Source organism: Numenius arquata, chromosome 5, assembly GCF_964106895.1.
Source record: "Numenius arquata chromosome 5, bNumArq3.hap1.1, whole genome shotgun sequence".
Lineage (NCBI taxonomy): Eukaryota > Metazoa > Chordata > Aves > Charadriiformes > Scolopacidae > Numenius > Numenius arquata.
This window is the reverse complement of record NC_133580.1, coordinates 37,356,864-37,381,504: the sequence shown is the minus strand read 5'-3', so window position 1 is coordinate 37,381,504 and position 24,641 is coordinate 37,356,864. Positions and strand designations below refer to the sequence as shown.

General features: G+C 40.0%; 1 protein-coding gene across 1 annotated transcript in view; it reads left to right on the top strand.

The window, feature by feature from the left end:
* The window catches only part of SH3D19 (SH3 domain containing 19), an 86,793-nt gene extending 62,920 nt beyond the window's left edge, over positions 1-23,873 (top strand). Inside the window, exons 8-20 of the mRNA XM_074147274.1 lie at positions 244-351; positions 3,820-3,932; positions 6,123-6,184; positions 8,506-8,770; positions 10,089-10,157; positions 11,455-11,527; positions 11,843-11,973; positions 14,344-14,402; positions 16,541-16,728; positions 16,994-17,046; positions 17,563-17,749; positions 18,667-18,764; positions 20,068-23,873. Coding sequence (XP_074003375.1) covers positions 244-351; positions 3,820-3,932; positions 6,123-6,184; positions 8,506-8,770; positions 10,089-10,157; positions 11,455-11,527; positions 11,843-11,973; positions 14,344-14,402; positions 16,541-16,728; positions 16,994-17,046; positions 17,563-17,749; positions 18,667-18,764; positions 20,068-20,184 — 1,523 coding nt within the window. The 3' untranslated portion in view covers positions 20,185-23,873. The remainder of the gene's footprint in view (positions 1-243; positions 352-3,819; positions 3,933-6,122; positions 6,185-8,505; positions 8,771-10,088; positions 10,158-11,454; positions 11,528-11,842; positions 11,974-14,343; positions 14,403-16,540; positions 16,729-16,993; positions 17,047-17,562; positions 17,750-18,666; positions 18,765-20,067) is intronic.
* The last annotated feature ends 768 nt before the right edge of the window (positions 23,874-24,641 follow it).

The following is a 24,641-nucleotide window of genomic DNA, read 5'->3' as shown; positions in this document are numbered from 1 at the left end:
CCTAATGTTCAGTCTAAACCTACCCTGTTATGTTAAGTCAACTATGAACACCCATGTACAAAAAAGACACATTATCTACAAAGTAGTACACTATTTGCATCATCCTGATTTTTATATATGTATTTTTTAGGACTTTCTTGGGTGTGAAATATAAATGTCCTTAATAATAAAAGCACTACCCAGTGAGATTTGTGTTCAACAAATAAATATAAAACATGTTGGGATTTTTTTTTTCCCTTTTAGATCCGTTTCAATTCCTCGCTAAAAGTGAACCTGCAAAGGAACAGACAGCTCAACCAGCTTTAGCCCGAAAACCCACTGTGATCCGAATCCCAGCTAAACCCGGGAAATGTAAGTCCTTCTCCCAGATTGTCTGAGAAATCTCTGTCAGAAAATCATTTTCACTAGGACTTACTGTTTATTCATTGAGTTGCAGTTTACTTGCTATATTAGCTGCCAAAGGAATCCCGTGCTACAGTTTGACGAGACAGAGTAGCTGTGGTGGAAGGGAGAAGTAGCTGGGAGTCACGTTCCCTTCTCCCTGGCTCCCAGCTACCTTGTCTGCCTCCCTCCCTTCTGCTAAGCTTGGTGTCCCTCAAACCTTTTGGAGCATATCAGAGAGGTGAAACGGTATGTGTATGGGGATCTAAAGGCTGGCAGGGAAGAGCTGGAGGAGACCCTTTCAGGGGAAGCAAGCTTGTTTGGTCAGCTAAACCATATCACTGAGCTGTACCTTTGGTCAAATTGACTTCTGTTCTGACATCAGCTGAGGGTGTTTTAGTGCTGAGCTCCTGAGTTTTCTGGGAGCAGTGCCCCTACTTGTCAAAGGGACAACATTAGTGTATTAAACTTTGCTCCAAGCGCATAGTTTTCACGGCTCACATCAGAAGTTCCCTTGACCCTTGTTAGATTTGAATTCTGTAGCCATTTAAGCAATAGTATTTTGGTAGCAGTTGAGGGAATAAAAAAGGCATGTGAGAACCTGGATGCAAAACCCTGATGTGTGCAATCCTGTGTCAAGGTCTTGACTATAGTTTTCTGACAGTTACCGTACCCCTAATGCCTTCTACCTCTGGTCCCTTGCAGCTTTACAGATGACAATGACAGTATTCTCAGAGTGGAAATCTATCAGTGAGCCACAAGGTCTTTGTGTTGCTCTTTGTGTGCTGGAGTACATACTTGCTTCTGTTTAGCTTTATGTTTTATCCTCACAGATTAGGGAGAAGTGTCATAAGATAGTTCTTAAAACTCATATTTCAAAATCGTATTTTCTACACTGAGTAGGTATGGAGCCAACTTGTAGCAAGTAGAGGTCCAGGTGGCTTTTCTCTCATTGTTATCCAGGTTCCCTTCTTCCCCTTTCCCCCTCCCAGTGCTAAAATACTAGCTTTTCTTTCCCTTTGCATATGTGAAAAATGCAGTGGAAATTATTACAAATGCAGAGAAGACTGAAGATAAAGCTATGGGGAGAAGTCTTTCTGTTAATACCTGATCATAAATAAAAGTTTTTTTCAGTTGGAAGAATGATGTTTACAAACTACTGTAAAAAACACAAGACATTAATTCTTCTCCACAAAGGAAATTGTAATTTCCATTAAAAAAAACCAAAAACCAAAAACCAAAAAACAAACCAAAACCAACCAACAAACAAACAAACAAACCAATCACACAAAAAAAAAATCTGACAATGGTTTGGTTTTTTTTTTTTTCTGTGGTTGTTTTTTTTTTTTTCCTGAGCGGGATTCTGTTTTGAACTTTTAGATAACTGGTCCCTTGCTGCTCTCTAGTGGTAATTGAACTTTCCACAGGAGACTGCCGGTCATACTGTACTTAGCTACAATTGTCAGAGGGGTGCGAAGGACTGCTTTATTGGAGGCTGTGGCTGGAAGATTAATGGGATGTGGAGGAACAGAAGCAGGTTCCAAGAAAGCAGAGTAGCCTTTTGCCAGATAGGAGCTGCTGCAGAAATGTAAGCTGTTAAAAGTTAAAAAATGAGAAAAGTACAACTGGGCCAAGGTATAATATGGATATAGTAGGATTTACCATGTAAGAGGGCCACATAATCTCAGTAGAAGGGGTCTTTCACCATCATGGGTAGGAAGAGAGATTAATTCTGTAAGGAACCAGCCCAAATCAAAAAGCAAAACCCCACTAAAACAAAAAATACCCCACACCGCTACCAAAAAGGGGACCGAGCTGGATGCTTAAGAATTTGAACTCCAGTAAAGCACTCATTTATATTAGCATTTTTGCTGAGATGCGATTAGAAAGGAAGCATTAAACTTCCACTTCAGTTATTACACTTAGAAATCACTGCAAATAACACCTGCCATCTAGTTCTTGGGTTGCTTTTTTTTCCTTCCTTTATTTCCTTTAATTTTGGTCTTATAAAGAGTAAAGACAAGGAAATTGGGCCATCTGTGTATATATCAAGATTTGAAGTGGTGTGAATAAATAAATCGCTTACGCTTTTTATAAATCAGTAAAGTATGATAAGAGAAGATTTCTTTTGCAATTACGGTCAGGTATTTGTTTTACTTTTCATCCGTCATACTAGATTAGAAGAGTGATGAATTTCACTAACTTATTTTTGCCATGCTTGGTCACTGCCAACATGGTACCTGCTCCTAAGAGTAAGGGATTTGTCCTTGAACTGATCCATTTTTAAACATCACACCGGTGTTTTAGATCATAGTAATGCAACTGAGGTGTTAAAAACAAACAACACGTCTCCTTCCTATGTGTTGTTTCTTTGTTGAAGACTACTTTTAATGAAGTGAGCAACTGAAAGTTTTCGTTTGGATAGAACCTCTCCTCTTTTTTGTCATCAGTCTATAAATGTCCAGGCTGTCTACGCATATTTTTACATAACTCCAAGACTGTTTGGAAGTCAGAAGAGCTGAAGTGTCTGAAGTTCTTTGTATGAAATGAATTTTCTTGATACACAAATGCATTGTAAAATAGATGGCAAGGTTCCAATATATAAAGACAAAATGGCTGGTAAATAGGCTGGCAAAACCTGTCCAAGTGCTTCCCAGGTGTCAATGGCAGAGGTGTTTAAAGCAAATATCATATAATCAGCAGGTTTTTGTGTTCTTTATTGAGACGGAGGAAATCATCACTCTTCCCTAGTAAAAGCTGTACTGTTTCCTCTTCCATATCCTAAATTTGTTTAGCTCCTTAAAGACTACCAGGGAGCTTCCATCTCTGTTTTCTTTCTGTCACCCTGAATTTTGTAGCAGGCAACGGTTTCTTTTCTTGCCTTTACCTTTCTGGAGATTCTTCCATCCAAGTCTCCTGATCTTTCAGGGTTACTTGAAATAACCCTCAGCTGTTTTCCAGCCTGAAGGATATTCCAGGAGCTGACAGCTGAAAAAAGTGAGCCAGTTTAGAAATGTGGCTGAGAGATGGTGATGGTGTTTCAGGGTATCCAGTAATGAGTCTGACATTCCCAAGGGTAGAAACTCCTCTACTCGTCTAATATTATATCAACAACTATTGCAGCTGAAAGCCTGAAACCCTAGAATAACTTGCTGGTGTCCTGAGAGTAAAGTGAAGATCCATTATGCAGGATGGGAAGTATTCCTAAAGTCAACCTCAGAGTTGCAATGCTCCCTTCACATCCATGTCCCCTTCATGCCCCTTTTCTCTTCACTAGTTTTTAAGTGGTCCTGCCCATCAGCTGCTCTGGCTGTGAGGAAAGAAGTTGCATTCACACAAAAAATGCCCCAAACCAAGGTGGATTCCCTTACCTGTTGTTGGTCTATGTAAAGAAGCTATTAATTAGACTTTCATTTGGGAACTTTTGTTTTTTCATAGCTTTAAATGAAATCCCACGTAGCCCTCCACCACTTCCTGCTGAAAAGCCTATTGGGAACACCTCTGATACCACAGTGGGAAAACCCAACAGTACTGACCTAGTAAAAAAAGTGGTAAGTTAGAACTGTTTTCCTATATTAAAACTTTGTCTGCTTTGGTTGACAGGTCTCTTGTGACTCTCAAACATTTGTAAAGTAAGTTACTTGAAGAAACAAAGGATGAAAAGGACTACTCAAAAATATAAGGCTTTTTTCTTTTAATTGCGTTCTCTAATTTAATTAGGTAATTTAGACTGCTGTCAGTTCTGAAAAGCACTTTGTTGTTTTTACTAAACTTTGATCACATTTTCTGTATTTAGCTGGAATCAGGATATTCTACAATTTAGTTTCAAAAGCACTGCAAAGTGGTTCAAAGTCCAGTGAGATTTACATAGTGAAATATTGTTGAAGTCCTTCAGAAATGTACTTGTTTACCTTCATACACACAGTACCTCTTCCTTTCTGTGCTAATTACCAGGCAGAGGAAACTTTTCCGTAGATGAATGAAGCTTGCTTTCTTCAGCTCTTTCCTTCTAATTTTTTTTTTCTACTGGTCCTGTTAGAGCCTGAGTAGAACCATCTATTTTGGAAAGTAAGGCTCTGCTCCTCCCTCCTGAGCAAATACTAAGGGAAGACCTGTGCGTCCTGTGTACCCTTTGACACAGATTTACAAAAGGGAATTAAAGTAAACTAGAAAATGACAGTAGAATGTCCAAATATTTAGTGCTGTGAAGGCAAGAATGGCAGAGAATCTTGTGGAAACCACAGGCAGTAAAAAGATCAAATCAAATCAAAAGCCCTCACTGGATAGACAGCTGCCAGCAAATGACTTTGTGTCTACCTCCACTAATAGGATAAAGGGGTTTTAAATGTTATGATTGAAGAGGCTATTCAGAGAGGTATCATCTTTTCTGGATAATGCTGAAAAAAATAATTTCCATACAAGACGTTAAATAAACCAAAACTTCTACAATGTCATCCAGGTTATTGTGACAGGCATGTGTAAGCTTCAGAGGATTTTTTTAAAAAAAAGACCGCATCAAATCTACTGAGACATTTAAATCTTATCTTTGGAAAGATAAGAACTTCTGTGCTTCTAAAACTAGTATTGCTTATCAGTGGAAGTGATTAACCAGCAATGGTAAAAAAAGTTGACCGTAAGCAGCAGTTGGCACGGATTTCTTCCTTTTCACACAGAAAAGGAAAATTTTTGGTATGATGATAACATCCCCATCTGAAAATGGCAGGTTGTTTTCTTTCTAATCAGGATCATTTAATCAGGAACATTCATTTGGGGACTTAATCAGAGGTCAAAATTTTGTCACAAAATACATCTAGGTATTTTTTTGGTGGGAAAAATCACGTGAAGTGCTTGAAACTGTTGAACAAATGTATCTCTAATTAAGTAAAAAAGGCTGTTCAGACCTACTTAAAATTACTGGTTCAAAAAGAACACTTCGGAACCCAGATTCAGGACTGTGATTTACCATGCTGTTCCACAAGCAGCTGTGCTTGTTGGGCAGACTTGGCCGTACTCTCTGGCGCTGGGATGAAAATGAACAGCAGGAGGCAGAAAGGATGGTAACTTGTTAATCCATTACTGTGGTCCAAGCCCTTCAGACATGGCACATGTTTCCCTCTGCTGATTCTGCTACAGGGTAGTAATCTCTGGCAGGGTCAGGATGGGCAGCTGCGAGGAGTGGTGCCTTAACCTGCCAAAGCAAGATTCACCAGGGTTTTTCTGTTAGATCTCTAGGAAACATACGTAGATACCTTCTTTAACGGGAGCTAATGTTATTTGCAAGAGATGCTGTCCTGTGCAAGTTGCGTCAATGTCATGTTTTATGCTTTAAGCCTGTTCAAAGTGTTTCGTCTGTCAAAGTTAAACCAAAATTGATAATGTAACTGTGGCAGCTGGAATCCTACAGGCAGTGCAATTGTACATTTGTGTTGCTCTCCTCAATTTGGCTCTTAAGCCCTGACTCCCATGTAGTAAGAAAAGAGGACTGGGGTCATACCTAATGCACAGTTTTAGCTACAGTTCAGGTAGTTGACCAGGTTATTTACCTCTCCCTCTGTGTCCAGCAAGACTTTAAAATGCTAGAACACACCACAATATTTATTACTTTATTCCCAGACCTCCAGAAACTATTGCTTTTCCTGTCTGTAGGATATAATTTAATATTAGAAATGCATCATTTAAACAAGATCATTTTTGTTTCTTAGGCTTAAATAAATGGCTTTTTTTCTTCTGACTCTTTGTAGGAGTTGGATCATTCAGAACAGGGTGGAGTGCCTCGGCTAGAACCAGCTGTACTACCCCCAAGGTAAGTGCATTTCTTCAGTGACTCACTTAAAAGTGGTGTTTCTGAGTTAGTTTGCCTAGTTAGTCTCAATGTAGACACCACTAACTCTAGGCCTAACTCAGTAGGCTTGGGTAGGTAGTATGCTCACTAATAAATAGGCAGGACCAAGTTGCTAGCTGATTAACACTTGTTTGTACATTATTGGTATGAGCGGGGAGATTATAGGAGGACAGCTGTTTGACTTTTCAGCTAATGTACAGTGGCTGCTGACAGTCATTCCTTTCTGCATCTTTAACCTTTCCACCCACAGCTGAACGTAGAACATCCCCTCCTGCATGTTGCTGACCTTTTGATCAACAGCACTTGCACTTGTGGCTGGGTTTGAGTGGTGAAGGAATGGAGGTGGCAGATGCTGCCACCCTGAAAAGGGCAGATGCTGGGCTGGCACCTTCCCAGAAGCACTGGCTATTCTGTACAGTTCACTTCAGACCCAAAATGCTCGTGAAGGTGCAGAATCAATGACAACCTTGGGTTTTTTATTCTTTTGAGCCAACAAGAAAGAAGGTCTGCAGAGGCAAAAGTAGCTGGACCAGCCTTAAATTCAGGTCCACTAGGTGCCAGAGACAAACTGGAGGGAGATAAGGCATTGGCTAGCTAGCCTGCTGCGGCTGTCACAGTATCTGCACTCTAAATCTGTGGGTTTAAACACAAAAAGTTTGCTCTTTTGTGTTAGGACACGAGAATCTTTCAGTTATTAAACTTAATAAATACTTATTATTATTGGTAGACTAACAGGAAAGAATGTGGCTTTACCCACAAGGAAGCACCTCATTATTGCCCCTTATGGGCTTGTTACTTTCCCCAGTTCTGTTCAGCATAACAGCATTCCTAATTCTCCCAAGGGTCTCTGGAACTGCAGTAAACGTTTTGTCCTTTCATTCTTCTGTTCAAATGGATTTTTTAAATTATATATTTTTTTAAGTAAGCCATAATAATTCTCTGATTTGCTTGTTAGGGTTTTCTTGTTTAGTTGAGTTGCCTTACAAACATATGGGTTGGTTTGTTTCCAGATTTAATGCAGTCTTTCCCCTTTTTCAATATTAAAAATGCTTAGTTTAGGATGAGGCCAAGAAAGGGGAGAGGCAGAAGTTGAACAGAAGTGGAAATATTTTTTTTAAATTTAAAAATAATCAATACTCAAATAGTAATAGAGAACTCTTATAGGAGCATTAGTAGAGTACTAATATCTTCTCAAGTGGTGGATGACACTCGCAAAATATGTCAGAAGGATACTCCAAAGATCCACTAATGCACATTTGTTGTGGTTGATAATTTGTAAAGACACTTGAGGAATTCATGCAAGCAAATAGTTATGCTGAATTACACGATATGAAAAGAGAGAGACAATTGTAGCAGAAACTTGCAGTAACTGGCCAAAGACTTCCCAATAAAAATCAAACAATATTGTATTTTTGGAATAGTAGTAGTGCCAGGGTTCTTAATAATAGGAAGCCAAAGTTTTATGTACATAATGCTTGTTTATAATAGTGGTGATTTTTAATTAGAAAATTATTGATTTGGCCACACTCTTTGATTCTAAAAATCATGGCTCGTTTGTAGTGTATAGGCAGCTTTTTTTACCAATGCTTAGTAAGGGGGATTTTTTAGATTTTTTTTTTTTTAAATTACCACTGTTGCTTACTTGTCTCCGATTTTGGTTTCTAAACTACTGGGACACTAATGAGAGTGTGGTCCCTCCAGCATTGCCAGAAAACTCGTATTTTCACTGGTGCTTTATTTCTGCAGTAGACATCTGTTGCATAAAACCAGTTAAATTCTACTATTGATGCCGTTGTGCAAAGTGGTGTCATGAGTATCAGCAGAGGCCCAAAAGTCACTTCAGGGAAGTGACATCCCAGGGAATGAGCTAGGCTGATTCCTGAAGACCAGCTAGATCTCAGGGCTTTCACTAAAGCTCTCCACTGGAAGAACTCTGTCCTGAGGCAGCTTCAGACAAAGCTCTTTCTAAAGGTGGATTGCTGAAAGAAATCCTGCTTATGTAGTGGGCCCCTGAGAAAGCTGGCAGGCTGTTCATATGCGAAAGCAGTGAGCAGACTTGGAAATGTGTAGTCAAAGGATCTGTCTAGGGACTCGATCATCCAGTCCCAGTGTCTGATGTGTTTATGTATTCTCAGAGAGCTTCAGATACTACACATGTTAAAGCCCAGGTCATCAGGAGTTGCGTTTCCTTATTGTATACTCTATAGCTATGGCTGTGGTGGAGGATGAGGCAACGGGCTTATTAATATGCATATTTCTCTGATGGTTTGCCCAATGTTTAGGCCTGTGGATGGAAAAATTGTACCTGCTCGACCTCCCCCACCTAAAGGTGCTCCTGGAAGGCCACCTCCACCAAAACTCTCTGCAGCCAAGACCTCCTCCCGGAAGGATGCTCTTTCACGATCTACTTCTAACATTGCTCTTGATAAAAAACCCAGCAAGTTCAGATTGGGACCCAAGAGAGCAAAAAGTCAATTCTTCAAAAATCCAGATCCAGCATTACCTCCTAGACCTAAACCAGGTCATCCTCTCTACAATAAATACATGGTGAGAGTTGAGACAGTCTCAGATATTCTGTCTGTTTATAAAACAGTGCTGATTAAAATAGTAGAGAAAAAGGCAGTAAGGTGGGTTATTATGATGTGGCTTTCAAAGTGCATCAATCAGCATAATTTTCCTTAGAAAATACTAATAGATAGTGTAAGGTAATACTGGAGAAAGCAATATACACATGCAAAGTATAGATGTGTGTGTATTTTTGTGTATATATGTAATTTTTATATAAATATATCTTTAATACATAGCTTTTGGGTTTGGGGAGTTTATTTTACAGTCACCAGCTCTGGATTCTATTACAGCACATAAAATGATGCTAAATAATTACGTTTGTATATTGTTTTTCCCTATATATGTCAAAAATGCCTAAAAAATTGGGGGGCATTAGTACTTAAAAAATAGTTTACCTTGCTTAATCAAGCCTGCAAAGCATGAGGAATGTAACATCACTTACCTTACACTTTCATCCTACTGATGCCATCCCTCTTCACTATCAAAATGTTTCTTTTTGGTATTGCATGTGTTGTTAGGGATTATTAAATATAAATGGAACAACATTACAGATAAAGAGGAGAGAGTCTTTCTCCAGATACTTGAAACTGGTCAGTGATCAGAGCTGGTGACTGCTTGAGCCAGTGCTGTTGTCAAAAAAAGCACCCACACAACCGTAGCATGCACAACATCAACATTCAGCATGAAGTGGAAGCTTTCTGTTGCCTTCTCTTTGATCTTCACTATTGCGTTTAGATCCTTGGTGGAGCAGGGGAGCAAGAAAGAGAGAGAAAGATGTATCTAAGGTGATAGCAGAAATAGCTTTGAGTTAAGGGAAGCATGTTGCTTCCTCTCTGATGTAGCCACACCTGTTTACACAAGAAACTTGTGACCTGTTTTGTAAATTGAGTTTGTTTTTCAGTAGCAGACCAGTAGTAATTCTCTGCCCTCAAGTGTTACTGTCAATGAAATTTTCCTGCCAGGTTGTTTTTCTAGTGCCCTCCACGACAAATGAATACATTTCTGCGTCCATGTGTTGCTGAACATCATGTACCATATGGTATGATACCAGTTAGGGGGCTAAGACACTTTTAAAGTGGATGACACCACCTGGGTTTCTTGGAAGTGGCAGATCATATCACCAGCAGTCCTGTTCTGAATGCCTTCCAAAGGAGCTTGTCCTATTCCAGTGGACTCCTAAATCAGCTACCTGTAGTAGGTGGTTTGAATAGTTCCATCGTCTGACCATTTTCACTTGCAGTGGGAATTCAGGTGCTTAGAAGTGAAACAAATTCTTCCATTCCTATTTCTGTTCAAGCTACCCGTGCCTCATGGAGCTGCCAAGGAAGACTGTCTTCCCAGGAACCCTGGAGAACTGTCCTGTAAGGTAAGGCATTTTTTTTCTGCTGATAAATATTTAGTGAGCAAGACTCCTGTTGCATTAAAGTATCAAGTGCTTTGGGCTTTAAAGGTTACACTGAGAAACATAATAGTGGTTTATTAGATCCTTATGTTTCTTTAATCAAAACAAAACAACCACCAAAATAAAACCCAGTAATGGTGATTTGCCTTATAGCACAGGGACATTCTGCTCCTGGAGCAGAGCAACAGTAATTACTTGGAGTGCCAGAAGGGAGAGGAAACTGGTAAAGTTCCTCTGTCTCATAGGAAGATAATCACTCCCTTGGCTGAGTATCTGAAAAGTGAGTAAAAGATAAACGAGTAATTTTATGAAGTGCTGTACATGATAGATCAGTGAATTGGCTTTGACATATGGACTTCAAAGTATTTTCCTCTCTCTGCTTCTACAGACCTAACCTGGTTTTAGGGCATGATCATATTAATATTAAATAGCTAGTATAAATTATAGCTATGAGCAGCCTTTTTGATTATTATCAGAAACCTCCATGGCTGAAATAGACTTCTATGCAATCTATTGTTATCTGTTGTTGTAATTCATATTATTCTGGCCTTATCTTTGTCCATGTTGGGCTTTTTTGGTTGGGCTTTTTGTATGCAATTAATTACTTTGAATGTAATTCACGCAGAGTGATTCTCATCAGTACAGTCTAAAAATTCCTAGTGGGTGGGATAGAGAGGAAAGCTTAGCAATTTGAATATAATTTCCCTTTATGAAGACTCCCCAACAAAATTGTCATCTCCCCATAGCGTTATTTTCCTGTAAGCAAAGGCCTAGGGGCTCTCTCGCCCCTCTGAAATGCTTGGCGTTCGGCAGATGTGCTGCCCCTGCTGCGTGTGCTTGGGAGAGTTGGGCTGGGGTGTTCTCTCTGAGCAAGGAAGAGTAACTGGCAGCTCGCAGCACCAAGCAACAGTGCAAAATTTGGCCACAGCTCTTGCAATGAGGATTGCTATCAACGCTCCAGATTTCTGACCCACTGAGATAGCTGAGGCTTTGCCTATACTGGGAAAAGTTACATGCCTTCCCTTCCTTTTACTGGCCCAGAAGTAGCTTTTGGGGAAATGCATTCTGGTTTACGCTGGCGAAAGGCATACAGAATTCAGACCCATAGTGTGTGACCAATACTAACTCTTGCCTCCAAAGGTGATTCTCTGATACCAGAACAACATGGTGTCCGAAGTCAGAAAACTACTTTCAGAGTACGTAACAGAGAATCTTAGTACCTTCCATGATTTAGAAACTATTTGCATTTATTTGTTGTCAGGATTCAAACCACTCGCCAAAAGTTTTTGACACAAGTGCACCTCATGCTGTCGTCCTGCATGATTTTCCTGCAGGTAAGTAAATGTGAATATTCTGGAAGCTCGTTTTACTCCCAAGACTTTGAAATGGGAATTTTCCTAGGAATTAGAGCTTAAAAATTATGAGGAAGCTCAGCCTGCAAGGTCTGCATGTAGAATTGTTCAAATCCATGAGTTTAGCTACAGTTGGGCCAGTCTTTTAGTTAAAGCTAACTGGTTTATCAAGTGTAATTAAAACTTTTCAAAAACTCATTCTGCTTTTGTCTGTGGTATTTATATTAAGAAGATTTTACTTAGGGAAAATCAGTGAGTGTGACAACTACCATTAACTGAAATGATGGTGTCTTACAGAGCATGCTGATGACTTGGACCTTCATTCTGGAGACATCGTTTGTCTTCTGGAGAAAATCGATACCGAGTGGTACAGAGGAAAATGTGGGAATTGCACAGGGATATTTCCTGCCAGCTTTGTTAAAGTAGTTGTATGTAGGCTTTGTATACTTTGCTACGTAAGATCCTATTGCGTTGGTTTTCTGGTTCTATTTTACTATAGCTCCTGTGTGTTTAACTGCATTCTGTATTTAGATCATCTCTTTTCCCTCTGGCAACGCAGAATACATATCAACTTGTTTGTATGGTATTAGAAAGATGCCTGATTTGGCACTACCAGTTTGTGTTATGGGGATTATTTTGCTGTTAATTTCAAGCCAAGTGAGAAAATCGTGGCGCTTACCAGATTCTCTTTGTTAACCTGGGTAGTTTCTTAGGGTCTACAGAGCAGATTGTTTATCACAGCTGCATGTAAGAATCTATACTCAGTAAGATGATTGCTTTTTGTGCCTCCCTCCCACCCCCCAGCTCCTCTCATGTTCTGGTCCCTTGAACTGTGCTGGAATCACCACTTTTATAGCCATGTAGTGACCTAGGTCAGAGCAGCAGTTGGGCCCAACAAAATGTTGGGTTTTTTTCTTCCCAGAATATGTTTTTTCCAGCTGGATCAATTCGCCTAAGTGGCTTGCTAAGTGGCTGCACAAATGGTTGTGCTGGCACAGTGCAAGGAGATTGTGTTGTTGCAAATGAGCAGCTTAAAGCAATCCCATTACTGAATGTGACACTTGACACTAAATGGCAGGCAAGAGACAGGTGCTGTTGTGGAGCCCAACAGCAATTGAGTGCCTCATCTTTAAAGGAGATACAGTGTGATTCACTGCATCAAGAGCTGGGTCAAATCTATCGCAAGCCTGAGTTTGAGATGAAAGTCCATTTGGTGGCAGTAGAAATGGCCACTGGGCTGTCCACACCAGCCATATGGACATGGAGGAATGCTAAACTGACACCAGGATGCAGTGAAGGTGTATGACTGGGCGTTAAAGACAGTAAGTCTGTGTTGAGCCGGGACAGCTGGCATAGGTAAGCACTGCTGCTACGTGGACAATACCAAGTTATTTGGTAACCATCAGTGTGTGTTACATGGGGTGTCTGTTTAGTTTGTAATAGCATTGCTGGAAAAAAAAATTTAAGCTTTCAGAAGTGCTGAAGAATAAAATCTAGACGCAGGGTTAGTAGTAATGGAACCATGCTCAACTTGCTTTCATGAGAAAGATTTGTTAGCTAAAGTGATTAGCTGCTTCTACACAGACCAAAAATTTGATTTAAAAGTTCTTGTTGCCACTGATGGCCAATAGAGAAAAGATTTTATGTTGGAGGCTGTGGCATGAATATTTGGGATCAAATTCAGCATTGATACAGATACAACTTCATAAGAGCTAGGGAAGATGCTTTTAAAATTTCTATTAGTTGTAAAAGGTGGTTACCCTTGTGAGTGCAAAGATCTTTTGTTTCAGCAAAATTAAAAAAAAAAAAAATAAGAAGAAAAAGAGTGTAATAGATGAGGCTAATTTACTGAGTGAATTCTCCTGTTCATTCACGTCAGATCTGATCTTGATATAAGGTCTCTATACAATATGCTATAGTGTGTTTTACAATATTAAACTGGATAGTAGCTTGATGTCTGGACACCTAATGATATTATGGGAACCTTCTGAAGGTTCCCAGAGAACCTTCAGAACACCACAGATGCCAGCTCCTCTAGCAGGAGCACTGCAAAGATTATTTGTCCTTAAAGGCAGCATGATCTGCTCCAGTCCTTCACGTACACTAATGAAACTCCTTTTATGGGAACTGCCTCGTGCGACAGTGAGCTGTAACCCAAAGCTCCTCATCAGGGTCTCTAGGCTTGTAGTCTTGTACATCTGACAGATCATCCTTCACGTCACACCAAAAATACAATTGAAATCCTCTTATGATAAAAGACTTGAATGCTGTCTGTTTAACGTAACTATGTATTGATTTTCTAAATTATGTTTCTCCAATTCCAGTGAGATTTGTGAGATGTGTTTTTGTTTGGAGGACAGCTGGCTACCAAAGCCCAGAAAGGATATGTGTAAACAATAATTTTGTCTATTGTGATATATTGTGCTAGTAAATAATAGAGAGCAATTACCAATTGAAAGTTGGGAGCTAAATGGAACACCATGTAGTAGCATCCAGTCCCATATTCTGTCAGTCAGTCATGCCAGAAGTTGAAACAGTAAACCAGCTTCATAAAAGAAAACATTAAATAGTGTTCCTTGTTTGCATGAGGTAGAAAAATCAGGCATACAAACCTGAAATCTACATTAATATGGTCATATATCATAGCATTCTGGTGACTATAAAGCATCACATGGAGGTCATAACTAGAGATGATGCTTAGCTGAAAAATAGATTATTTTAACCAGTTCCAAGTTTATTGTATTTATGTTGCCATAAGCTTGAAATGGAAGATTTCATTTATTTTCTTGTCTTATTAGATTGATGTTCCAGAAGAAGGCAACAGGAAAAAAATACCCTGTTCATCGCAATGTATTAAGTGAGTCAGATAAATCTTATTTTCTTTTTCATCTTGGTTTACTAGGAAGTGAAAAGAAACATAACTTTGAAGCAGGTGTTATCTGCGTGTTATCTGTGCTGCAGTTAGTATGGTTAACAGTTTCTTCACCAAAATATATTTTAAAAATTAAGATCTTATGATGTTTTCATAAGACTCATTCAGGTAAAAAGAGCCTGAAAACTCACTTCTTGGCTTCAAAAAATTGGTAGATAACTTTATAGTAAGTGTTTTTGTAGATATATTCCCCTTCATAGAATCACAGAATGGTTAGAGTTGGAAGGGACCTTAAAGATCATCGAGTTCCAACCCCCCCTGCCATGGGCAGGGACACCTCCCACTAGACCAGGTTGCTCAAAGCCCCATCCAGCCTGGCCTTGAACACTTCCAGGGATGGGGCATCCACAACTTCCCTGGGCAACCTGTTCCAGTGTCTCACCACCCTCATAGTGAAAAATTTCTTCCTGATATCTAATCTAAATCTGCCCTCTTCCTGTTTAAAACCATCCTATTGTTCCACTCCCCATCTCTCCTGTAGCCCCTCTTTATATACTGGAAGGCTGCTCTAAGGTCTCCCCGGAGCCTTGTCTTCTCCAGGCTGAACAACACCAACTCTCTCAGCCTGTCTTCACAGGACAGGTGCTCCAGCCCTCTGTTCATATTTGTGGCCCTCCGCTGGACCCATTCAGGTCCATGTACTTTCATTTCACTCACTTTCCTTCTTCTTACGAGCTGTATTAGAAGAGCATCTCCTATAATTTGTAACGAAAATTGTTTACAGAAACTATGAACCAATCTGATTAACGTCAGTAACACTGTACTCTCCTCTCTCCTCCTGGCCTTGTTACGTTCTTTCAGTATCCTCCTAAGATGTAACATGGTAGGGCTCCTGCTCATTTGAAAGAACAAGAGAAAATGGGACATAATCTATCTGTACTTCAGGTAGAGAACTCTATCTAACCTTAAAGTATATAGCTATACAGGTGAGTCTAAAGTTCCACAGATCAAATTATCAAATGTACTTCAAGCGATCTCATTTCTGATTTGCAAACAACTTGTACTAAGATTTGTGGGCAAGGAGCTACTTTTCATGCTGCTTTTACCCAATGATTTATTGGATTTCGTAATCCTTCATTGCAGCCATTAAAGCAAATTCAGGCAGAGGCAGGAACTAGTATCAATGGGATCATTCAGTTTGCTCTTCAGATAGAGCTGGGCTTTTCTTAACCAAAACTTTATTTTTAAAAGGTGCTTCTGCAGCTAAGAAAGAAACAGAAAGTGCTAGCTCTGTTCTGAAGCTTTTGCAAAGATGCAAGTGAGGGACAGGGGTGGGAAATCAACATTGGTAGTATGCTGTGATGCTATAGGAGGAATTAAAGCCTATTGCCACTTTTTTCTAGCACAGTATTTCTGATAAATCAAAAATTTTCTTAATTTCTTAAATTTATATTAATAGTTAAATTATTAAATCTATTTAAGTGAGGAAAAAAATTTTGGTTTTTTCCATATTATGCCAAATTATTTAAAATTTATCAGATGCATCGATGTTTGTTTCTTTCATAGATAATCTATTTCCTCATTCCTGGCATAGATTTTACAGAATAAAGTTTGTCAAAGTAGATTAACAACTAGCTTCCCACCATGAAACTTCCATGTATTTGGGATTTGGGACACATATGCAACACCCATCCCCCACCCATGTTAGACTGCATCTAAATTGGATGCTAGCTCAAAAAAATATCGAACTCTTAACAAAAGTGTATCGGGACACTTACTTGGATATGGGCAAAAACATAAAATGGGATAGGTAGCCCAAAAATAAAGTGATATTTTGTTGTTGTTGTTTGGAAGATAAACAGAGTCTTACACAAAATACTGTAACAGCCAGGAACTGGGTTGCAGATGTTGCATCCGGTTCCTTCAGACTCCATACTCATCCTCCTTAGAAAGCAGAGATGAGAACCATGGCTAGACCCCAATTTTTCACCTGTTCTATCTTCAGTGCATTCTTTCACCATTTTAATTAAAGATATCAATCCATATTTTGCACAATGCTGCCTTATTATTAAATGGGCAATAATAATAAATAAGCAAAGTAAGTTTCTTTTCTGTTTGTGCAGAGGCCCAAGATGTGTAGCACGATTTGAATATATTGGAGATCAGAAAGATGAGCTCAGTTTTTCAGAAGGTGAAACTATTGCCCTTAAAGAATATGTAAACGAAGAGTGGGCCAAAGGAGAGCTCAGAGGTGCATCTGGAATTTTCCCCTTGAACTTCGTGGAAATAATTGAAGATCTGCCTGGAACAGGTACGAATATCTTAGCAAAAATCTTCCAGAACGTGGTTTTGTACTACATATGCAGGTAAGTAGCATATAGGAGAAAAGTCCAAAAGGACAATGAATGGGGGAAGGTGGCAGAAAGGGAGAGAAGACAGATAACAAAAATCAAAAGGAATAGTAGGACTTCTTAAGAAGTTATTCTTAATAATCACTTTAGTATGTACAATCTCTATCATTAGTAATGTTTTGAATAGTCATTGCTGCTCTTCTAAGTTGTCCTTTGCTTATGTAGGTACAGGAGCGGCACTGAAGAACAAGGTGGAGGTTTCTTCTTCCCTTCCTCAGGTAATAAAATTTTTCAGGTGAGGGCCAGAATTTCCATCGTAGTTTTGTAGATTTACACAGACTTTCTATTATAATGTCAGATTAGTTGCACAACTTTAAACCCGAGTGTAACACAACTCCCACGGCGCACAATGCTGCATGGGCACATCTTGAATTTAGTTGGCCTAAACTGATTGAATTCATAGCTTCTGGCAAGTTAACGTAAGTAAGTTTTTATCCTTTATGCTTAAGCAAATTCTTGTTAGCTCTATTTTAAGTATTGCTGCAGTGGTCTAATTTTTAATTTATTAATCCTGTCCCCTGCCACCAATGATAGAAAGGAATGCGCCTGAGCCTAGATGAAATTCTGTGGTAATTGCTGGAATGCCGTTCTGGTCTACGTCTGCAGTGACACTATTGTATGAGAGAAAGCCAGGACACCCGTGCTCTGTGCAGCTGCCTTCACCAGTATCCATCAGCTTGTGGGCTCCACTAATGTTTCTAAAATTAATGCATTTCTTCTGTTCACTTGAATAGAACAACAGACACTCGGCAGAGTGGTGTGAAGCGCTTCATGATTTTACAGCAGAAACCAAAGACGATTTATCCTTTAAAAAGGGAGACTACATACAAATACTGGAACAAGTAGATCCAGACTGGTATAGAGGAAGACTGAATGAAAAGGAAGGGATTTTCCCAGCAGTTTTTGTTCAGACCTGCTCAGGTACAGTGCTCCTGCTAGATGGCAATTCATTATTCCTTGGGTTGGGACAGTCATGACAGAGTTCTGGGAGAAGCCAACTATTCCGTTGCATTAAGAAGCCACACACCACCACAGTCCTTAATATCCTAAAGGTAAACTAAGTGTTGAACCACCCTCTCCAATAATGGCAATATAATGCTGTAGTCAGTAACTAATCTGGGAGGTGATACAGATTCTGGGATGGTTTAAAATGTGATTTGGGCACAGGCAAAACAGAACCATTGAGCTGCCTTTAGTAGGAATTCAGGGGTACAAAAGATGGGGGGGGGAGGGAAGCCAGATTCTCCCTCAGCTGAAGAGAGAAACACTGCGGCACAGCCAAAGATGTGGTAGAGCTGTAAGTAACTGCTGCATCTTGGCACAGAACTATTGTAATGCCATTGCTGAAGCAAGGAGTTAGCACTGCTTGCTCTCCTCAAGCTTCTGTTTGGTCCCCAAATGAACACAGTCAAAACCTTCACAGAGGACACAGAAAATCACATCTTTTTCCCCATAGTTTTTGCAAGTAAAACCATGAGTGAAAGTTGACAGGAAATAAATTCCACCTAACTGGCAAATAGCACACACTGAGTGCCGCTTCATCTTCAAGTACACAGAGGAAAAGACAGCTTTTTATTAGATATCACCATTGGAAAGTTCAAGTAAGTGAAATTTAAATTTACTCCTCTTAAAAGCAGAACCATGAGAATGTGTTAGTACTGTAAAATGAACTGGGGGCAGTAGAGATTTTTATTCCAGTAGGAAAGTGAATTTGCTAAGTAGCAGCAGTAATAACTGGCACACTAGTGGGGAGAAAACACAAGAATGACAGGAAACTTCTACAGAAACAGATGTATTTTTCTCCAATCCAAGTAACCTGTCTTGTCCATGTTCTGCAGCGAGGGCAGAGCTGTCACAGTCTGTGGGAGGGAAGAAAGGAAAAGCCAAAGCTCTTTATGATTTTCATGGAGAAAATGAAGATGAGCTTTCCTTCAAAGTAAGTACCACTTTTAGCCCAATTTTCCAAAAGGTCTTATGCTCCTAAAGAATGCTAAAAAGTCAGATTTATCCACTGTGAAAATAGGCTTGGAACAAGAAAGAGCAAAGCACATAGAACAGACGTAGATATTAACACATTTGATAAATAGTCTCTCTAAAGAAATCTTCACTGAAGACATTGAAAAGAGGTCAGGAGTTGCAGAATTCCTCTGAATTCTCTGATCTGGTAAACATGACAAGACAAACCTCATTTTGCAGAACATTCAGTTCTTGATCAGTTGGTACGGTGGTCAAGGGAGCCTTTTTTTAAACTAGAAAGACAGCAATGAGAAGGAAGATAATAGTACGAGTGCCAGTGCTGCAGCAGCGATGCCTCTGAGGGACACCTAGTGCAGCAAAACCTAAAAATTTGTCAGCACAATACATAGTTGCCATGGGAGCAAGGGAAGAAATGAAATACTTGCTGGATGTCCAGGTAATATTAAGAAGCATGAACAAGAAACAGCATGCCCTTGTAGATTCAAAGTCATGATTTAGGTAACTGTGTCCTCAAAAGCAAGTTTCCAAGAAACAGCAAACTTTAACAGCAGGCCCAAAATTGTGTTTATCAGCTGGAACACACTATTTTCTAAAATTAAAAAAATAATTAGTTTCAGCATTACACCTTGCAATGCTGAAAGGATAGATGATTCTTTAGATCAGAAAAGGGGAAAAGAGGTACTGGAAGAGGGGCCAGGGCCATGACAGTATTTCAGATGAAGGGTCTGGCATGGGACAACAAAAACAGGGACGAGGATCAAACACGGGAGCTGCAGTTTATTTTGAACAGCCACACTGAGCTACTTACATGATTGCTTTCCTTTTGGGGAAAGGAAAGAGGAAAGTTTCCAAGTGCTGGAAAATATTGGGACTAAATTGGAGAAGGGAAAAAAAAAAAAGCTTTGAAATGTTTTAAGAAAAGAAACCCTCGTAACAGAGCAGGGAAACGCAAGAAGTAAGGCAGAGGGCTTGTGCGCCAGCTCTCTAACATACCTGCCTACCTGGAGAGCTTAAGCAACACAAGCAGTTATCCAGAAGTGCTCTTTTTCCCTTCTGGAAAACAGTGATTTTCCAACGTAGACTACTATTTACCCTAAGAGAAGCTTCAGCTGATTTTGGCAAAGAACCTCAAAGAAATATAACCAACCCTTAAGAGACTCTTCTATCTGATTGATAATAATTGCTTCTGAATAACATCAGCTATGCACGCATTAACATTGCAGGGAAAGCTGTACTGGCTCACGTTACTCCTTCTCTTACAGGCAGGCGATACAATAACAGAGCTGGAATCTGTAGATGAGGACTGGATGAGCGGAGAGATACAAGGGAAGTCTGGGATATTTCCCAAGAACTTTGTTCAGATTTTAAGAACACCATGAAGCGTCTCTCTTCGTACTCCCTGCATGTGGGAGAGAATGTTTTCTATCCTAAAGGCACAGCGAAGACATCAACGTGTTTTGACTATCAATGTTTTGCACTACTTTTTCTAGACAGTCATACTAGTGTCTTGAAGTCAAATAAGAAAATTTTAGTCTTTTTGTGACAGTGTATGTAGTCATGCTTCATGAATGCTCCGAGAGCAAATACAAGCAGGATTTTTAGCTGTCTCCAACGAGGGAAATACTGTGGTGCAACACCATTTTAACTTAAAATAGCATTCTAGTATGTTTACTATCTGGTATTACATTTATCATGCACAAAGTCTGTATAAAGTAAGCTTCTTTGGGCTTCTTTAAAAACTTCTTAAAATCCAAATTTAAAAAATTGTTTTTAAGATATAATTACAGCACTCAGTATATAGATCAAGTTCGATAATCAGGTTTCATTAGTGCTTGACTTCCGCATTACAAGTAGAATCCACTCATTTTATGACTTAGAGGATAAGGAAGGTAACTGATATTTCATAGTAGAAAAATATCAAATCTAATACGGAAGCAGACCCTTGTATAGTAGTATTCTGTTGTTAGCCCAGGCTGCTCGTGCAGGAAGATCACAAAAGTATTTTGCCTCTTAACAAATAATGTTCAAACTGGTATGAATCTTCTTAGACCTTACTCCCTTCCCCAAGGTTTAGATTTTTCTACTGTTCTTTGAGCACCATCGTACCCTTCTTCCCCAGCTGAAGTTAGCTGTGACAGACAGCATTTACTGAGCTTTCTCAGATCCCCTGCATGCAGTAGCTGCACTATTCCAACTATTTGCCCCTCCACCCTCTTCATGTAAGTGGAAAGCCAGTCTTCACTCAGTCTGCATTTCATTTGTCACTCAAGCACTGGAACATACTTCAGTAACACCATTCCTATCCTTAACATGAAGGATATTATACAGCCTTGGTTTTAGCTTTCAGCAGACACAGAATTAGTTTTCAGTTTGTTACCACATACCAGCTATACTGAGCATCATTATAAATGGTCTGTCAAGGCCTTAAGGAAAACATGCCTGGCAAGAGGTTACTTCAAGAAGCTCTAACAAAGGCATTTAGTAAAAATCAGTGGTGTGCCTTGAACAACAAACTTAGACAAACCTGATTGAGGTAGCTTCACATTATCATAGAATGGTTTGGTTGGAAGGGACCTTAATTATCATTGCGTTTCAACCCCCCTGCCATGGGCAGGAGCACCTCCCACCAGACCAGGTTGCTCAAAGCCCCATCCAGCCTGGCCTTGAACAGTTCCAGGGAAGGGAAATTCTGGTAGTAAATTCCTTTTGGCAACACTTGGCTTCTGACAAAATAGTTAAATGCACCTTGATTAACTGCTAACTTCATCAGTCTGGAATAGAAAAAAATTATGCTGCAGCTGGCTCTTTCATTGGTGACAGTATTCCATCACTTCTGTACTATATCACAAAAAGAAACCGGTAAGCTGGTGGCATGAGTCATTACTTCAGAGAGACGCCGGTCACTAGGTATCAGGGTACCCTTACAAGATTTTTTTCTTGTGGGTCTGGAAATTCAGGTTGCAAAAGGGCCAACAGCTGAGTGGTGGATGGAGACTGGAAACTAGAATCATCGTGACTGACCTTGAGATAGTGTTGATTTAAGTCATGTGCCTGCCTACAACTTCATCAATACAAGGCCCAAGTATTACAGCAACAAATCATAGAATCATAGAATGTTTTGGGTTGGAAGGGACCTTAATTATCATCTAGTTCCAACCCCCCTGCCATGGGCAGGGACACCTCCCACTAGACCGGGTTGCTCAAAGCCCCATCCAGCCTGGCCTTGAACAGTTCCAGGGATGGGGCACCCACAACTTCTCTGGGCAACCTGTTCCAGTGTCTCACAACTCTCACAATAAAGAATTTTTTCCTAATATCTAAGTTTATATTAATATTTAATATATATCCAAAAAGACCAGGGTGCATCTAAATTGGCATCTAAGGAAGCTGGTGAGGGTGGCCCTCCCCTCCCCATGCCCAGCACTTTGGTGACCACCACAGCAGGCAGACACCCAAAGACACAAGACACAGCAAGCTTACACCCAAACTCCCCCACAGCAGGGAATGGGTCTCCAGTCTGGGTAACAGACTGGAGCTCACCTGAAGTGAGTCCGAGGAACACGCAGCACAAACTTGAGGTCCTCGGCACCGTTTCCCTCTACAGAGTCGCTCTTACGCCACAGTACTTGTGAGTACAGACACAGGCGTTAGCCCTCCGGTTTTTTTCCTCTAGAAGCTTCATGAACGTGAAGTGTTGGACATTTAAACTGCACCAACACCATTCACGCAACTGGCGGGGTGAAGATCATGCCAAGTTTTAATGAGCTGAGAACTAGATTTCTACTTTCATGAAGGGGATTAACATTATAAAAACAATCAGAAATTATGTGCTGTTCTAGAAAGATGGAAACACGACAATTTATACAGCTATTAGGCTTGTTGGGAATGGTAAAAACTATCAGGAACTCCTGTGGAATCAAATTTTAACCTAAGTCCACCTCCGAGGACAACCCCTCCCACTCTCCAAGCTTTCCTGCCAGGACACGCCAAAGTTTCTTATTGTTTATTCCAATAAAACAGCCATCTCCTTCTAGAGAAATCCAAGGAAACAAATACAGATAGATAGATAGCTTTCCTGACTCCTGCAAGCCCCCACTCAAAACTTCTCACCCATAAACTTTCAGTGGCTCACCCTATTGAAACAGGCTTCTTCCACCATGACCTTCTTCCGGCACAATTCCTGACCCTCCTGTGTGCACAGCGGGGGGAGAACAGCGGAACCAGGCAAAGCCCCCTCCAACAAACAGAATACCCAGGTCCTGCAAAGACACACCGCATCTTTGTCATGGTGGATGAGGCTGAAGTGTATGATGTTTACTTACTGTTTCTCTGACAGTTTTCTAAGATTTTGATACAAGTCTCAGAAGTAGAACTGAATTTTTTATAGATTTTTTTTTTTTCAATTTCCTCTTCCCTGTTTTTATAACTATGTATTGACCAGTTGTTTTTGTAACTTCCACTGAATGTTTAAAGTCAGTGCCTGGCAGTTGATAAGACCATTCTGCTTTATTTTAATCATCTCCTCCCTATTATGCAGGGCAGGAAGAGCAGCAAAGCCTTACATTCAGAGCAAGGAGTGCCACCTACAGGCTGCTTACATCACTGCAGGCAGCTGAAACGAGCGTATTTATTAAAACTGAAACGTTTTAAGTTATAGATGCTTGGCTTTTACAGGAAGGGATTTTCTTAAGACTTGACGCCTAGTATCACCACGAAACTGCATACGGATCATAACCTAAAATTCCTAAGGTGTACAGTACACAATCTGCAAAACAACACCAACCAAGAACGAGGTGGAGTACAAATGCTAACTGCAATATGGTAGCAAATTTCAGCTGTAACCTTGAAATTCAGCTACATCCCCATACATTAGTATGATAATAGAAGCCTCATTTATCAAAATATTTTCTGCTTGACCCACCCTCTGAAAATATCTTCAGGAAGACCTCTTTGTTCTGTGTACAATTAACAGTGTCCTAAATAAATCTCGGTTAAGTCCAGTAAGTTTGTTATGGTACCTCTGTAAATTAAGAATGTATTTAACCAATAAAATTTTTATAATTAAGTCATGATGGTATTTTTATGGTCTTATGCTGTGGAGAGCTGAGCGTTCCACTTCACATGACAGTTTTGGATCTCATTCTGCTTATATATTTAACCCAAAAGGAAAAAAAAAACCAAACCCAAAACCACCAGCCCCGCAAACCAGTAATACAGTAATATCCCATCCCCTTCCAAGTAGTCCAAACACCTCAGAGAATCCTGATGGCTTTCACACAGTTTATTCAAGCCTTCGGTGATGCTCTGTCACAAGGGTCCTTGTGACGAAGACGACATGGGTTGGGGCTGAGCCTGAGCTCATTAGTGATTCCACACACACCTGAAGTGTGCTCTGCTGATTTACTGCTATTCATGCACCATCATTTTTCAGCTGGTATTCGTACAAATGCAGAGGAGGCACAAAATTCTCCTTCCTGCTTACTTTTCCCCCACCTGCAATCATTTTATAAAGCATACATTTACCCAGAGCCCCTACATAGTAATGCCAGCAGTCCAGTGTTCAAAACATAAATTTAAAAAAAAAAAAAATACGAAAAAAGCAAGTTCTTGCTCTTTCCCCAAATCCCCTTGGGCTCGCCTTTTTGCACCATACACTCCTCAGACCTACAGCTGCAGGGAAAAGTAACAGGATAAAAGACACGCAAGTTTTCAGAAATGAGCTGAGAAACGACACCTTAGTATTTAGTAACTCTCCTCATCTGCAGGGAGTACAGGCCATTTGCACCCCCTTAGGGATTTGTTCCATGGAATTATTGCCAGAGAAAAACAGCCAACT